General features: G+C 44.7%; 1 protein-coding gene across 3 annotated transcripts in view; it reads right to left on the reverse strand.

The window, feature by feature from the left end:
- PARD3 (par-3 family cell polarity regulator) overlaps positions 1–11,657 on the reverse strand; it is a 680,003-nt gene extending 668,346 nt beyond the window's left edge. For all 3 annotated transcript variants that reach the window (XM_063125521.1, XM_063125527.1, XM_063125514.1), the window contains exon 1: positions 11,498–11,657. In XM_063125521.1, the coding sequence (XP_062981591.1) occupies positions 11,498–11,617 (120 nt within the window). In that variant the 5' untranslated portion in view covers positions 11,618–11,657. The remainder of the gene's footprint in view (positions 1–11,497) is intronic.
- Positions 11,658–17,971: the final 6,314 nt, after the last annotated feature.

The following is a 17,971-nucleotide window of genomic DNA, read 5'->3' on the forward strand; positions in this document are numbered from 1 at the left end:
TGAGGTGGTTTAACAAGGTGCTTCTTTGAGCAGCTGTTAGAAAGAAAATGAAGGTGGAATCTATTTACTTTTATTAATTTTAACCCTTACCAATAATTAAGACTTTGAAACGACATCTGAAAAAATTAGCTCTCTTGTTACTATGCATGAAATACAAAGCAATCTTTAAAAGGACGTTGTAGAGGTGGAAAAAGTACGGAAAGGGGCAACTAAAATGATCAAGGGCTGGAGGAACTCCCTAATGAGTTTTTTTTTTTCTATCCCTAATGAGTTTTTTTATCTGTAAGCCGCTCTGAGATCTTAATGATATAGGGCAGGATATAAATGTTTTAAATAAATAAATAAATAATAATGAGGAAAAGTTACAACAGTTGGGATTGCTTAGCTTTGAAAAAAGGTGAGTAAGGGGGAGACCTGATAAAGATGTACAGAATTATGCTAAAGGTGGACAAAGTGCAGAGGGAGACAGTTTTCTCCCTTTCTCATAATACTAGAAATCCGGGGTCATCCCATGAAGATGATTGTGGGAGATTCAGGACAGATAAAAGCAAGCATTTCTTTACACGTGGCATCGTTAAACTATGAAATTCACTTCCACAAGATGTATTGATGTCCACCATTGTCTATGCTGGCCAGGGGCTGATGAGAATTGCAGTCCAACAGCATCTGGAGGGCCATCCCTTGCCCACCCCACCATGGAGTCTCCTGTTCTTGAAACCTATCAGGAACTGGATAGCAAAAAGCTAATTTGCATAATCTGGGATCACCAATTAAAGGTTATGGGTGCTAGACTATTGCCAGAAGGGTATGTTGCTCACTTCTTCTACAATTAGCACCTACAATTGTAAACAACACTAAGTAAGTCCTTGGATGGGGGAGGGGAAACTTGACATTAGGACCCAAAGCTGAAGAATCCATTCATTAGGTCACCTTTTGACTTATATTTCCCCCCACACCTTTGATTTTGACTACTGAAAAACACACTTGTGTTCATAGAAGCAGAATTTAATATGCCTGCTTCAAATATGTACCTTGGGATGCTGTGGACTATATCCACCACATTTATTTTGTTGTTGTTTTATTAACTAGAATTGATTAGACGGCAAGGCCAATATTTTTTAACAAAATATTTTTTAAAAATGGGAATAAAGAGGAAGCCAGGGAATAGGAGAAACCAGCAGGAGGGAGGGAAGATAGAAACTGACAGATGAGGGAGAAGAAATGAGTCAAAACACTTTGACCCTGTTAAGACAACACGCTAAGCCACAGTGGTTAAGCATTTTGAGCTAAACATTATAGGTTAGGATGTTGTGGGACCATGACTAAGTGCGTCATGTGAATCGTCGCTAATCCTTGTGGCTACATAACCATGGTTTAAACAACTTCACTAAGCATTTGCTGCAAAAGGGTTAGCAGCCTAACCATGGCTTAGCGTATCATCTGAACAGACCCTTTCAGAGACATCGGGGTGGGAGATGAGAAAAACAATGCAAAATAAACTGTTTTCTCTACTTAGAACTGGGGTTGCTGGGCACAATTGAAATTTTGAGTGTGTAATGGGCACTCTCACAAAACAGTTGCCACGGAGGGGCTTGCTCATTCACAAAATGGCTTTCATGATGGGGACAGCCAGTCACAAAACATTCATTTCCCGGAAGGCAAATTGGTGAGACTAATAGAAAAGTAACTATCCCAAGAAGAAGGCAGAGGTGGAAGCCTAAGGTCCAGTATACCAAACCACTCTTTTGAACCCAAATAAATGATCCTTACTGAGCAAGATCACTATATCTAATTTTCTTGAGGATGGAAGCAACGCTTGCGGTTAATAGGAATATTATTCTAGATATATGTCAAGTTTTCTGTCATTGCACATGGGAAGGGGGAAGCGGTTAACAAGGCAGTTAAACTGTTGGATGGTTAAACAATGAAAAATGGGTTCTGCAGACCAGGGAAGATTGTGGGATCTAGTTTTGGGTTGTTGTTTTTTAACTAGAAATCTGAGGTCCAATAACTGGTCCCAGGTGCAAAATGGGTAGACTCAATTACCGACTGAACCTAAGAAGCCGGCATTTCCCAGCCAGGTGTCTTCCGGATGTGGTGTACAACTCCCACTACATAGTCCAACACATGTGGAGCACACCAGGTTAGGCAGTAAGCCATAGACTGGGACGACTCATATACACAAATACAAGTGTACAATTTAGTTACTACAGCTCACGAATTCCAACAATTTAACTCGGACGTAACAATGACTATTGTTAAAACAATTCACAGGTGGACACCCTTGCTGTTCTAATACAAACCACTTAGGCCTTAGCTAGACCTAAGGATTACCCCAGGCAAATGAAGGGGTCATCCCTGGCCGCTCCTGGGATCCCATGTGTCATTTGGATGCACAGGGATGATCCCGGGACGATCCCAGGACATTTGTCCAGTAGAAAAGGTAGCCCCTCATTTGATCCTTTGCCTGAAAAATGCACCTGTTATTCTTTAATTTTCTGCAATGCACTAAAAAAGCTACCCTCTGGAAGATTTCCCAATTTGTTATGTATTTGTAATGGAAAGACACAGCCTTTAGTCTAGTCTTTAACCTCAGATGTCTTATTTTATTTGTAGCCACACAGCTGTCTCCACTGTGATTTAGGGTCAAACTAGACACGGTGTTAGCTGCATCTTTGAATCCTGCAATTGGAATTCGCCTTTTCTTTTTTAAAAAATGTATAGCAGCCACCAAAGTGGGGGGCTACTTTGGTTGAGGGGGGAAAGAGAGACAACAGGACTACAGTAGTACCCTCCATTCAAAGGGAGGGGGAAATTTCCATTTCCATGGGTCTGGGTTCACAATTAGAAATGATGGGATGATTCAATCTCTCTATTATTATAAAATACAATAGACAAAGCAAAAAGGTGCATTTAGTCATACATGTTTTCTTAACTCTCCTTTTTTTATATGGCAAGTTCTGTCTCTTGCCATGTAATTAACTTCTCATTTTCCGAGCATAATGGTTCCATTCCAACAATAACAAAAGATGTCATTTGCATTATACTTGGCTTAATTTTGAATACCGCTTCCTATAAATGTATTATCAACACCCAAGAATTGAGCTTTGCTTTTGGATTTGCAAAATAGACTAGGGTGATGTGGACATGTAAAAAAAAAAAAAAAATGAAAGCAGGGTTGATCACATAATTGAAAAGCTGATCTTGCCACTAAGATAATGTATACTGCAAGCCTATCCATGTCTACTCAGATTTAAGATCCACTGTGATCAATGAGGCATACTCCTAGGTAGGGATGCTAGAGAAAGTCAAGATGGACTAAAATGTGGTGAGATTTCTAAAAATCCAACCTGCGGAATACACTGTAGACTGGCCTCTCCAGGCCGTGTGGAGTCCACGGACTTCTGGATTTTATTTTTACTTTCCCGAAATTTACGCAAATTCATTCACAGGAAAATATGCAAGTTTCTACTGAGACATTATGCCAGGCTGGAAAAGTTAAACGGAATGGGAAACAATACACAGAATGTTACATACTAACATAAATTATGTAAATTGCTGCAAACTTCCTTATGGAATTATTTGCGTATTTTTCTGCATAACAGGGGAAAAACTGAATACGTCTGTGAATGGACACTGGAATGAATGACACTGCACAATCCACGAAACACAGCTTTACATCCCTACTCTTAGGTATGTTTGCAGTGAATTGCAACATTAGATTGCAATCCTATAGATACTTACCTGGAAGTAAATCCCATTGGGTCTTAGACATAAGGTATGCATAGAGTAGTTACATTACAGTAGAAATAATCAGGATTTATCAGTGACAGCTGTTGGCCTGGGTTCTGGTTATACCTTAAAAAAAAAAAAAAAACTCGATGCTATCCTTCAGTAAAGGTTGCATTAGGGCAACTATCCCCAACCTGGGACTTCAACTCCCAACAGTCCCAGTCAGCATGCTAATGCACAGGAATGCTGGGAGTTGCAGTCCAAAACACTTGGACTACCATTGTCCAACACCAGGTTGAGCAAGGCTGTCTTAAGGGTTTGAAATATTTTCCCAATAAGCAGGAGAGCATTTTTATGGCCTAACTCCTGAGGAAACTTTTAGTACATGTTTCCTCCACTGTAGAAGGGAAAACCTAGCATGGTGGCAGCTATGAATATTTTCATAGAATCAAAGAATAGTAGAGTTGGAAGGGGCCTATAAGGCCATCGAGTCCAATCCTCTGCTCAATGCAGGAATCCCACCTTAAAGCATCCCTGACAGATGGTTGTTCAGCTGCCTCTTGAAGGCCTCCCTAGGTCATTGGTTCTGTTGTCATACTGCTCTAACAGTCAGGAAGTTTTTCCTGATGTCCAGTTTCTGTATGTGTTGTAGTTGAAATTGCCTAAACTTTATTTTTTTAAAGAACTTTGCATTTATCTAAAAACTGGAATAGTTATCCATTCAAAACTCGTGTGTGTGTGTTTAATGTTGTTGTTTGCTGAAAAAGAAAACTAACTAGAAGAATAAACAATCTTATTAGTTTGATTTAAAAGCCTATGTGGTGGTGATTTCTGGCACATCATGACAAAAATTACATGATTGAATATTTGCAGCTGGTTCATCTCTAGAACGACTTCACAAGTTCAGTCTGCTTTAGTACTAAAATAACCAAATTATCATCCCATTTTGGGGGATAAAAATTAATCTGAGAATTATTCGCAATATTTGCTTAATGTAACCTACATCTTTGAATATGTATTAAGGTTGTATTAAGCAATAAGGTACTTCTACTAAAAAAAAAAGATGATTAAATCGAATCTTCCTCACTGGTGATTTAAACTTTGATTTAATTCATTAAAATTGAGTCCTTCAGAGAAACAATTTAAACCATGATTTAAATCACATGAACCCTGTAAGCAAATGGCTTTTCTGGAGAAATTTGAAGGAGAAGAGTTGCTACCATGTAGGCTATCCTAAGAGGGAGTTCCAGAATAGCAAGAGTATCAGGACAAACAGTGTAAAGAAGTTTATTTCAAATCACCCCAAAGCACAATCTGGAAGAGAGACAAAAACCCAAAACATTTTCATATTACAGTCATAAATGGCATAATACAGAAGTAACTCACTTCTTGCGTAAGGCTGTAAACTGAATGGCAAAAGTATTTCAAAAGCATGCCATTCAAAATACAAACATTTTGATAACAACAACAATAACGCCCATAAGTATAGTTATTTTAGTACAGGAACATGCATGGCCAACTGTTTTGTGTGTTCTCTTGATCCTGAAAGCAAGTTATTTGTACAATTTCTTCCACTTAAACATATCATGAAGCTTTTAGTAAAAGAGGTGGGGAGAGGTCATAAAGTCCTCAACATTTCAAAATTGAGTAACACTTTCTGATAGACAGCAACACTGCTTGCAAAACATTTCACAAGTTGTATAGCTAGGTATTTGGGGGCGGGGGTAGTATTTTTATCGTCTCAATTATTTGATGGCCTCAGTGGGGTGGGGGGAGTGTGCATTTTTGATATATAGCTTTATAAAATACTGGAGATGGTCTCTGCAGTTTCTCCTTAAAGAAAAAGATAATATTCAGAGAGAGATTGCTGTTGCCCCTCTTCCCTCCCCATAACCTTTTCCTCGTGTGACATGTCTTTTTTTTGCCGGGGGGGGGGGGATGTAAGCCTGAGGGCAGAGGCTGTCTTCTTTACTGATTTATTATAAGCTGCTCTGGGAGCCTTTTGGCTGAGGCGCAGGATAAAAATATTCTAAATAAATAAATAAATAATAAAGCACTGAACCTCACCAGAGCAACTAAAGACAAGTCAGGGAGGTCCTCTAAGACATCTCTTCCACCTCTGGGGATTCTCTGAAAGCTTTCCCCCATTACATTTCCCTGACACGTGCACAGCTGACGTGACAGGAAGAGGGCATTCTCACTCCAAAAATAAAGGGAAACTTTGCATACTAAGTCTTTAAGACAGATACTTCAACTGTCTTAGTTGTACACCTAACCATACAAAGCTACAAATACATGTTTGCAGATGATACAGACACACTAATCCAGCACTCCCTGTCAATGCCACACTTCACAGCAAACCCAGACACGATGTGGTGTAATGTGAAATGATGCCAAGTGTGAACTGTTTCAGCAGAAGAGAATGAGCACAACCACCAATAAGCAAACTTGCAAATTTGTCAAAAAACATTCCATTTGAGGAGCTAAATGTTTTCCACAGTTTAGGCACAGAACAGAAGGAATTTCAAGAGCCACCTTGCTAACTCCCTTTCCCCTATGTGCAGTAACATAAAACTAGATATTGATCTAAAATTCAGATTCACATTAACTGTAAGCATTGCTCCAAAAGAACGTAAGAAGAGACATGATGGATCAAGGCAAGGGTCCATCTAGTCCAGCACTCTGTTCACACAGTGGCCAACCAGATGCAGATGAGAGACCCACAAATGGGACATGAGTGCAACAGCACCCTCCCACCCACGTTCCCCAGCAATTGGGTGTATATAGTCTTATTGCCTGGGATACTGGAGATAGCATATAACCATCAAGACTAGCAGCCATCAATAGCCTTCTCCTCCAGCAATTTGTCCAACCCCCTTTTGAAACCACCCAAATTGGTGGCCATCATTACATATTATGGAAGTGAATTCCATGGTTTTAACTATGTGCTGTGTGAAGAAGTCCTTCCTTTTATCTGTCCTGAATCTCCCAGCTCTTCATTGGATGACCACGGGTTCTAGTATTATGACGGAGTGAAATAAATGTCTCCCTAACCACATGCTTCATACCATACATAATTTTATACACCTCTATCCATTCTTCCCTTACTTGCCTTTTCTCCATGCTAAATAATCCCAGCTGTTGTAACCTTCCCTCATAGGGGAATTGCTTCCATCTTCAAGAATACTGTACTGATCTTGCTTAGTAATAACCATAGAGCCATAGAGTTGGAAGGGGTCATTTAGATCATCTGTTCCAACCCCTTGCTCAGTTTGCTCTCCAGTCTTCACTCCAGTGATGGAGAGCCCACCACTTCCTTGGGCAGTTGCTGTAACGGATGTCAGGGTCCACCTGACAACTCTGCAAGGTAGGCTCCTGGACCAAATGTCCTGAACTCCCAGGCAGCCCCCCTCCCTAGCCTTGTCCCCAACCGGGACGAACCAGATGTTCAGGGAATAAGACACAGACACACATTTAGGGACCAAAGCAAATTTATTGCAATCACTAAAATTAACACGTAAGGCCTTGGTCAGTAAACGCCTCTTAAAAAGGAAAAGGGGAAGAAAGGGAAAGGGAGATGAGGAAAAGGGAAGTGAAGAAAGAAGGTGAGGAAAAGCTCTAATAATTAGCCATTACCCCAATAAACTATCATACGTCCCCAAACCACGGCTGGCCTTCTCCAGGATACCCACACACGTTAAAACATAAAAAACCTTTCTAACTCCGGGCAACCCCCTCCTGGTTGCCTCGGACCTGATCTTCCCATTCGACATACGCATGCACCAAGGAAAGTTGGAGAGTCTTCTTCTTAGGACTTTTTATCTCTTTTTGGGACCCCCTGTCCCATGACCCTGGCAAACCAACCAGTGCCCTTCCCGGGCTTTTGCCCACCCCATCCCATAGGGGCCAGGTCCACCTCTTTTTCCCACAGCTGAATCCCCTTCACTTCTCCACCGCCCTGATAATCTCCAGGTGCTGGTGGGAGTTAGACTGGCTCAAGGCAGGGATGACCTTGGCGGGCAGCCATCAATTCTCACCCTCCTCATCCAAGCCTGGCACAACCAGTTTGAAACAATAGACCACAGACCAGGCATAAAGGGCAGATTTTACAATCACATAGCAACAGCAGTTTAGAGGCGCAAACTTGCACCCCTGTCCTTCACAGTTGGTTCCATTGACTGACTGCTCTCACCATTATGTTTTCCCTAGTGTTCAACTGAAATCTGTCATCTTGTAACTTCAGCCTATTATTTCAAGCCCTAGAGTCTTAGATGGTTGTGACACCCTTCTGAGCAACAACCTTTTAAAAAGGGTTCTTAATAAGTCTTCTCCTCAGTCTTCTCTTCTGAAGATACCCAGTTTCTAGTCTCCTGATCATCTTCGCTATCCTTCTCTAAACTTGTTCCTATTTATCTGAATCCTTCTTAAGGTGTGGTATCCAGAACTGGACACAGTATTCAAGGTGAGGAGGTCTGACTAGCACAGCATAGAATGGAACTCCTACTTCCTATGATCTAGAAACTATACTTCTATTGGTGTAACCAAAAATTGCATTTTCCTTTCTTTTTTTCAGCCACATCACACCACTGACTCACATTCTACAATTACAACAAGTTTTTCTCCCCAGTCCTAAACACGCTTACTCAGAACCAACTCCCACCCAGTTCAGTGAGGCTTAATTCCCAATGTTTGGAATTCTCCATTTAAGTTGATGTTATCAACAGGAGTTGTATGCAGCTCTGCATGACAGGGCCAAAAGCTTCCACAACAAGGAAGTTATCATGGTGGGAGATAACTCCTTCTGGACAACAAAGGCAAATGTGGGCACAAGGACAATTGGTAAGAGGGGTTTTTACTGTAATGCTCAAACATACAAAGAAGAACAGAACCCAAAATGTTGGCTGACATATCACAGAGGTACAACATCCTCAACAGCCACACATAACATTCCTTATGGTGCAAGTTTTCTAAACAGCAAGTTCATAATATGGTAAAGAGCTACAGTTCTCCACTCTATTACTTGTGTGATGTTCCCAAGGTGCTCCAGTTATCATTTAGAAGTCTATTTCAAAACAAATTTCATTGTGCAGGGCACCGTCTCTCATGTGGCTTAAAATGTGTGCTGTGCATGTCAAAGGGTACTACATAAACTGCAGCCACAGTTTTCTTCACTCCAGCCTGTGGTTTGCAGGCAACATCAACTCTCTGATATGACTCACAACTGGTTGAGCTGCTTTCTTGCTAGAGACCAGCTTTCCTCTTTACAGCAAGGGATTTTCCTGCAATTTGGATAGGGGTTCAAGCTGTAAATAATAAGACATCCATTTATGATATTTCTATACTGCTTCTGGCCAAAGCTCTCTGGGTGATTCACAAATATTAATTCTTAGAAGCTTACACCTTATACACTCCAAGACTGAAGCTCTGTTTTCCTTAACAGTAGGTTGCTTATTTCCCTAACAAAACTAAAATTTATCTGATTTGGTTTTACCATGGATATGGTAGCCCCTCAAAAGGACAAAGAGCACTGTAAAAACCGAAACGTATTGCCTGCTACCCCTGAAGCAGCTGTCTGCTACTGTATTTTTGTGCTTTCAATGCAGAATTTCAAAATACAATAGAAAGTAGGCAAAAAAAAACAAAAGCAAATTCAGGAAAATCAGTCACCCCCTCCCCATAATTACCCAAGTGCTCATTTCCAAATCCACTCCCAAAATATTCCCCTGAGCTACAGCATGGAGGGCCAAGAAGTAAACACATCCATAATGAAAAGCCTGCTATCAAATCATCAGCCAAAAGGAAAGTTACAGGATTTCAGGGAGAGGGGTTGTTTTGTTTTGAGAAAAGGGAATGTATACCTTGTTAACTTGAGTGAAGACTGCAGTGAGGGTGGCACTGAGCATCTTTACACAGATGCCCATATATTGTCCCAAGGGTGAATCAGAAATACATATTTGGAGGGCGGGGAGATCCCTTGCAAGCCCAGTAAAAATCCAAGTAGGATTGTACAAGCCAGTTGTGCAAGAGGACTCCAATGCAGCCTTCTCCAACAACGACTGATGTTTTCATCCCTTTCCAATGGCCATGCTAGCTGGGGCTGATGGAAGCTGTAGTCCAAAACATCTGGAGGACACCAGGAAAACTCTTTACTGGACTACAACGTACCAGCCACAGCTTTAGGCAAACTGTAATTATGCTGAACATCTCACACCTTGCTTATGCTTTTAAAAAATAGCCACACAGAGGAGAGATTTCAATCACTGCTGTGCTTTATAGCATCCCCCTCCCCTTAACAATAGAGACATGGACAACATCTCTGGAAGTGTTTGCAGGATCAGGTCATTAATGCACAAAATGCGATCTGCTCAATGAGAATCATGGCCAAAGAATCTCTTGTTCCATCGAATAAACCTCCCTGTTTAAAACGATTAACTAATACATAAGTTGGAGGAGTCCATGTCCAGCTAAAAAGAGGCAGAAGAGAGATAAAACGCAGGAGATGTTTTTCATAGTAAAACTCCATTCCTGCTAATATGCATGTGGAGTCCATGGTTTCTTGTTTAGCTTTTTTTTTTCCCTCCTCTCTCTCTCCTTTCCTTCTCCTCCCTCTCTCTCGCCCTCCCTCTCGGGCCTGGAGTAACTAGAAAGCCTGGGGCTGGATTTCAAGGCTTGGCAGGAACCACAGACCACGGAGAGAGGGGAAAGAAACTTGCACGATGCGAGGAGGGAATGAGAGAAGGCAGGAGCGTTTTTAAAAGCACAAAGTCTCTTCCCGACGGAACTCACTGTTGCACAACAACACCGAACAATCGAACAACTCCGTGCAACAATTGGAACTAGAGAGATGCGTCTCTTTCCGCTCTCCTCCCCGTTAAAAGTGACACCTAATCAGCCTAGTTGTACTTGCAACCTTGTGTAGAGACGATGAGTGCAATCATAACAGTTCCCCCCACCCACCCCTTCGCCCGGTCCTCCTCGGGAAAAATGCATGACTGGGGACGCACGAGTGGGGGGAAGATCTTTGAGAAGGGGGGAAGTTACAGCCCCGGTTCCCAAAACAGCAACAACAAAGAGTTCAGGGCCCGAAAAAGCGCACGCGATTCTTGGCAACTGTGTGTGTCTATCTCTCTAGCCACTGCCGGGCTCCAAAAGAAATCTCAGCTCGCCCCAACCAAGAAGCACAAAAGAGACAAGGAGCCATGTTCACGTCCAGCCCCCGAACTCGGAGGCGCCGGGCTTTCCCGCAGCCCACCCCACCCCCGCGCGCTCCCTGCCTCCCTCTCCTGGATCCACCACCGGGAATTCTGCAAGAGCTTCGGCGGCGCTAGAAAGTTTACCCCAGGTGGGGGGGGGGGAGAGGAAAACCTAAACTAAAGGCGAGAGGAGGTGATCGCCGATGCCTTCCACGCTTCCTTTGGGATCTTTCTAGGCGCGACCCCATAAGGCTTCCAACCCTTGGAGTCGATGGAGGGGAGGGAGACCCCCCCACCGCCGACCCCCCCTTACTCTTCTCCCTTCAAAGCAGTTCCACATCAGCTTCCACTTTTCCTCTTTCTGCCTCCCTCCCCTTTCCAGGAAGCGCCATATTGATCCCAGGCGCCCTCTCTCTCTCGCTCTCCCTCTCCTCCAGCTGCTGCTCTTCCTTCGCCTCGACCCCATCTCGCTCCTCTCCTCCTCACTTCGCCCAGGCTCTCCCCCCCTCAGCCGACGCCCGTCCATCTCCCCCCCCCCCTCCAGCTCCGGCCCCTGGTAGCGCCACACTCACCTTGGCGATCGCCTTCCTATACCTGGTCACCGCTTGCTCGATCAGGCTGAAAACTTTCATGTTGCCGTCCCCGCAGGGCACGACCACCCGGGTCCGGCCGAAGCACACGGTGACTTTCATCCTCCCTTCGAGTGCGCCTTCGTGCCGGCCACGATCCTCCGCTCGCCAGCCAGGCGGGCTCCCCGCAAGCCTGCCGCCGCCGCCGCCACTCGGAGCCTGCGCTCGGCAGCGTGGAGGGCGCTCGGCTGGGCTCGGCTCGCCTTTGGCGCTCCCCTCGCGGCCACCAGCGCCAAGCGGGAGCCCGGCCCGAGGGCGGGCGGCTGGCTGAGCCTGCGGCTACCAAGTCGGCAGAGTCCCGCCGCTGCGCCAGGGGGGAGGATCGGGCGGCCGCTCACATGCTGCGGGCCGGGAGGAGGAGGAAGGCGCCGCCGCCGCCAGCGCTATGCACGCCTGCCCGCCCGCTCCCTTCCTGGCGCGCCCGCTGCTGCTGCTGCTGCTGCTGCCGCCGCCGCCGCTGCCTCTGGCCACCTGTTCGGCGTCTCCTCCTGCGCGCAGCCAGGCGGCGGCTCTCGCTCCCTCGGCTTCCCTGCCTCTTCACTCCTGCGGCAGGGGAAGGGCCGGACTGCCTCCCCGCGAAGGCTGCGCGGGGCATGGCCTTTCCCGAGCCTCGGCCTTTCTCAGCCCCCCTCCCGCAGAACCTTAAGGGGGTAGGGGCTGCGCCTCCAGCCTCGCCACGGATCTGCCAACTCCAGTCTCTTGGAGAGTTAGGGGCTTTACCTACCGGCAAGGGCTCCCTGCCTCCTGCCCCTTCTCTAGTTTGTCCCTCTGCTTTTCGCCCATTTTCCAAGTTTATCCCTATGGCAGCCCATCTGGGGTGGTATCCAATGTGGCTCCAAAGTAGAGAAGACCCATTCAATGAATAAGACTAAAGTTAGGCCACAGCTGGACCTAAGGTTTATCCTGGGATCATCCAGGTTTCGCCTCTGCCTGAGCATTGGATCCCCTTTGTGTCACCTAGATGAACAGGTTTGACCCCTGGATGATCCAGGGATAAACCTTAGGTCTAGCCATGGCCTTAGTCACAACATTAGCATGGGTTTCAGTGGGTCGATTCTACCTAGGACTCACATTGGATACTAGCCTACCTTAGCTATGGCGGCCTCAATCTTAAACATCATTCCTAGAACAAGGATGAGGAACCTGCGGCCCTCCAGAAGTTGTTGAAGGCAACTCCCAGCGGCCCGCAGTTTGGGCTAGGCTAAGGGGAGTTTGCAGCTTGGAGGGCCTCACATTCCCCACCCCTAGAAATTGCCCCATCAGACTCAACGGAATTTGTAAAAAACATACATAGGTTCTGGTTGCAGGGTTGCAATCTGCAACACAGACACAGCCCAAGCGATGTTTACTCTGAGCCACAGTTACAGTATTAGCAGACTTTAATGTCAGGAAACACCAAAGCAGATCCCACTGCAGCCAGTGGGGCATATACTCCCTAATGAGTGAGGTTAAGATTTCAGATTTACAGTGCAATCCTATACATGTCTACTCAGAAGTACATCCCATTGAATCCAATGGGACTTACTCCCAGGTAAGCATGTGGGATTGCAACCTTAGCCTCTCTGAAGTTAGTTGAGACTTCTGAATGAATTGGATCTGGCTGCACAAGGGGGAAATGGGGACATGAGCTTTGCAGAGGAGTTAAGTGGTTAGATAAAATGGAAAGTCTAAGGCAAGAGCTCAGCTTCTCTGCAAGATAAGGCTAACGAGAGAATTTAGGTAAAAAACTTACCAAGATTTAGATTTTCAAGACGAAATTAGCATTCTTTCTCTTCTTTAAAAATGTTTTATGAAATATTGCATGCGACAATTATTATTCCTTCAAATGCAAATGTAAATAAGTTAAGGTATACCTCAGTTCTAAAAAGACCTCCTAAACCAAAGTGAAGATGCTGGGTCTTGATGGAAAACCCCTACACTGAAAGCATAAACATTGTTCAAAAGGATTTGGGGCTTTATTTGCTCCACATCTTCCAGAGTCAAAGACTGACATTAAGACTGCAAACTTAAACAAAGTTGCTTGAGAGTAAGCCCCATTGAACTCAGTGGGGCTTCCTTCTGCACTTGCATCGGATTGTGCCATAATGCTGCAATCTTATTATTTATTTATTTTATTTATTTATTGCATTTTTATACCGCCCAATAGCCGAAGCTCTCTGGGCGGTTCACAAAAATTAAAACCATGAAGAGCATAAAAACAACCAACAAATTTAAAACACAAATACAAAACACAATATAAAAATTGTATATTGTACAATCTACTGGATGCTTTCCTGGGAGTAAGCTACATTGAACGTAGTGGGGGCTTACTTCTGAGTAAACATGCATAAGATTGCTATGAAAAAATCAGATGGGTGGATTTTCACATTTCCCTACCATCGCTATGGCCTCCTACTGCCATCCCACAATAGCAATGGTCTCATTACACGGGGAGAGAAAGAGGAAGCAGCAATGACCACGTGGCCCATTCAGGGGCCATTTCTATCATGCAGCTTTTCCTGCACACAGCAGGAAATGGCGGCACATTCCATTAAAAAAAAAAGATGGATTAAAAGTGGTCTATTTTGCAACAGAAAAACAAGTGAGAGGTGCATGGGAGACAGATTTAATCATCTAAAGGATGCATGAACATCCGTAAGTGGGCAGTAGCAAGCATGTGATAAAACGCTCAGGTTCCTGGCACTAAATCATAAGAAGGACCATGCTGGATCAGACCAAGGGTCCATCTAGTCCAGCACTCTGTTCACACAGTGGCCAACCAGCTGTCGACCAGGGACCCACAAAGCAGGACATGGTGCAACAGCACCCTTCCACCCATGTTCCCCAGCAACTGGAGCACACAGGCTTTCTGCCTCAAATACTGGAGGGAGCACACAATCATCAGGGCTAGTAGCCATTGATAGCCTTCTCCTCCAGGAATTTATCCAACCCCCTTTTAAAGCCATCCAAATTGGTGGCCATCACTACATCTTATGGTAGTGAGTTCCATAGTTTAACTATGTGCTGTCTGAAAAAGTACTTCCTTTTATTTGTCCTGTATCTCCCACCAATCAGCTTCATGGGATGACCCCATTGGGTTCTAGAGGGAGAAAAACGCCTCCCTGTCCACATTCTCCGCACCAAATTCAGCCTTGTACATAGTTGTGCCAACTGTGCCTCTTGTGAGGCTGCCTTGCTTCAATTAAAGGCTAGTCAATTTCCCTTGTCACTTTTGAATATTATGCTTTCACTTGGCACTTTGTTTTTCCTTTGGTTTATCTTTCCCTGATGCTTCCGCGTATTGATTCCAATTATCTGCCGAGGAGGTGTTCTAAACCATGTCACTGCCCGGGAAAAGACAAAGTTTTGCATGAGATGCAAAATCAGACTTAAAGGTCCGTTGCAAAGTTTGTTTCCTTTGCAAGTCAAGACACACAAGGGACCTTGAAGGCACAAGCACCAAAACATTCAAAGCCGGTTTATACAATCAGCAAAATCAAGAGATAAAGGAGCAGCCTGATCCAGTTAGCAGATGAGTGTGCACAGGATTGCAGCAGCCTGGCACGCCCCAACACGCAGCTCCAGCAGTGGGACGGAACTGGGTGTGCATTATGGATTCAGGCTCTGCTCTGCTTTGGTGACTGAATCCCAAATAACATTTGTATCCATTGTTCAAACTTTATCATTTGAATGGTAACCATCTTTTATTCTTTGAGTATATACCTCCTGCCTGCAGTTATGGCTAGAAATAACGGTTAAGCCTGTTTGGGTATCTGCTGAGTGCTCACATCCCAGTAGGGGCCCTTAAGGTCGCTCCTCCTTCATTGCAACCACGTTCTTCATCAGGCTCTAGCTCTGGCCCAGACTTCCTATACACTTTCTCCTCACCATGCATAATTTTATACACCTCTACCATGTTTACCCTTTTCTCTAAGCTAAACAGTCACAGATGTTGTAAGTTTTCCTCCAGTCCCTCGACCTTATCCCTCGGCATAAGGAAGTGAGCCAAGGATAAGCCAGTAATGCATATAAAATGGAATAAATCAATCAATAAACAAAGGAGGGGTGGAATTAAAAGCAGCAGTGTTGCTCAATAAACAACAAGAAGAACTTTTTTAAAAAGGCTATATCTGTCTTTTACCAGCAATAGGGGGACGTGCCCGGGGGAGGGGGAAGTAGCTGCCAGTTCAAGACACTGACAGCCACAGCTCTGAGAAGAAGTAAAACGCTCACTTCGACTCAGAACAGGCATTGCTCCACCACTGAAAAGTGACCATTCACTTCAACTCATGATAGGCATTGCTCCACCGTTTTACTCTCTTTGGAAGGCTCTAATGGCCTTCCAGTGCAGGAGAGAGTGGGGGCACGTCCACGATGAGATGCCCTAGGGGAGCTCATCCCCTTGCACCACATCGATTCAGTTGTTCCCCAAGGTTAGGGTGGGGAGCAGTGCTGTGTTTCTATCTCTTATTCTTGGCTTAGTATATGATTTCAGGTTGTGTTTGTGCATTTGGTGGGGCTACTGTGTTAAAAAACACGGGGAAAAGCCCGTTCAGATGAAGAAAGAGAAGTTTCCCAGAATCCCAAGTTACCTGTTTTGCCTATGCCCTCCTCCAACTTTGGGATCATCATGACCGGGAGCTGACTCTGCCCCTCAGCCCTTTGAAAAAGGTATTTTTCCCGCCGATTTTTTAAAAACGTCTAGCCCGCGACCCGTACGATGCAGAAAGTTGAGAGTGGTCTCAAAATGACCCCCATCCACGACTCTCTGTGCACAAGAATTTCCAGAACGATAGCTTAAACCCCCCCCCAGTTATCCCCGATTCTTTCCCTCAATGCAATCCTATGGGCGAAAAGCCGAAAACGCAGTTTGAGCCGCGCGGTTGACCCGATTTTCACAAAAATATAGCCCGCGACCCAGACAACGCAGAAAGTTGAGAGTGGTCTCAAAATGACCCCCATCCACGACTCTCTGTGCACAAGAATTTCCAGAATGATAGCTTCAAAAACAACGTAGTTATGCGCGATTATTTGCCGCAATGCAATCCTATGGCGAAATGTTTTCAAGATGGCGACCGGAGCGCTCCGCCTGAACTCGGAGCTCCGAAAAATGGGCGCTTCTCTTCGCCTTGCTTCTAGGGGGTCCGCGGTCCGCTCCTACTCCGCCTCTGGGTAAGGCGGAGCAGGCCAATCCGCTACTGCTTCTACGCTCCTAATCGGAGCGGAGCACATCCCTACTTTTCAATACAACTGTTAAAGATACAGGAGACCTGTCCAACCCCGTCCTCCTTTTCATACGGTCACCCTATTACTGGGGAAATCTTAAAATTATTAGGGAACAAGTCCCACTAGAATCATAGAATCATAGAATAGCAGAGTTGGAAGGGGCCTACAAGGCCATCGAGTCCAACCCCCTGCTCAATGCAGGAATCCACCCTAAAGCATCCCTGACAGATGGTTGTCCAGCTGCCTCTTGAATGCCTCTAGTGTGGGAGAGCCCACAACCTCCCTAGGTAGCTGATTCCACTGTCGCACTGCTCTAACAGTCAGGAAGTTTTTCCTGATGTCCAGCCGGAATCTGGCTTCCTTTAACTTGAGCCCGTTATTCCGTGTCCTGCACTCTGGGAGAATCGAGAAGAGATCCTGGCCCTCCTCTGTGTGACAACCTTTTAAGTATTTGAAGAGTGCTATCATGTCTCCCCTCAATCTTCTCTTCTCCAGGCTAAACATGCCCAGTTCTTGTTTCTCCAGGCTAAACATGCCCACTAAACACAGTGGAGCTTACCCTTAGCAAGAATGCTTAACATTGCACTATTAAAGTACTTCGTACATTGCAGAGTACTACACGAGTACCTTTCCCCTTATTTTTACAACTTTATCTTTATAAAAGATCAAGAAAAAGAATCAGAAGATAAAATATGCTGTTTGGGCATGAATATAATGAACTATTCTTTCTTCTTCCACCAAATATGGATACTTTTAACATTTATTCTATTTATTTTCTTACAGGTCACCTTGAGTTATATCCAATGTTAGTCCTACTTAGAGTAGACCCATTGAAATGAATGGGACTTATGTAGAAAAAACATTGGATACAATCCCTTGGGTAAAATCTAACATAAGTTCTATTTAGAGCAGACCCATTGAAATGACTGGGACTCAAATTAGGCATGACAAACAAACATACTGATGACTTTTTCTTCTTTATGGTATTTTTATCCTGCCCTTTCTCCAAGGAGTTTAGGATAGTGAGGACCAGCGATGGGGAATTTATAGTCCTGCAGATGTTGGACTCCCAACTCCTATTAGTTCCAGTCAGCATGACCAATGGTTATAGTCCAACAACACCAGGAGGGCTGCAGGTTCCCCACTGTAGCATAGAAGGTGCCCCTCCCCTTTCTTTTATCCTGGCTTCAGAGAGGTAGTGACTAGCCCAAA

This window comes from Elgaria multicarinata, chromosome 1, assembly GCF_023053635.1.
Source record: "Elgaria multicarinata webbii isolate HBS135686 ecotype San Diego chromosome 1, rElgMul1.1.pri, whole genome shotgun sequence".
NCBI lineage: Eukaryota > Metazoa > Chordata > Lepidosauria > Squamata > Anguidae > Elgaria > Elgaria multicarinata.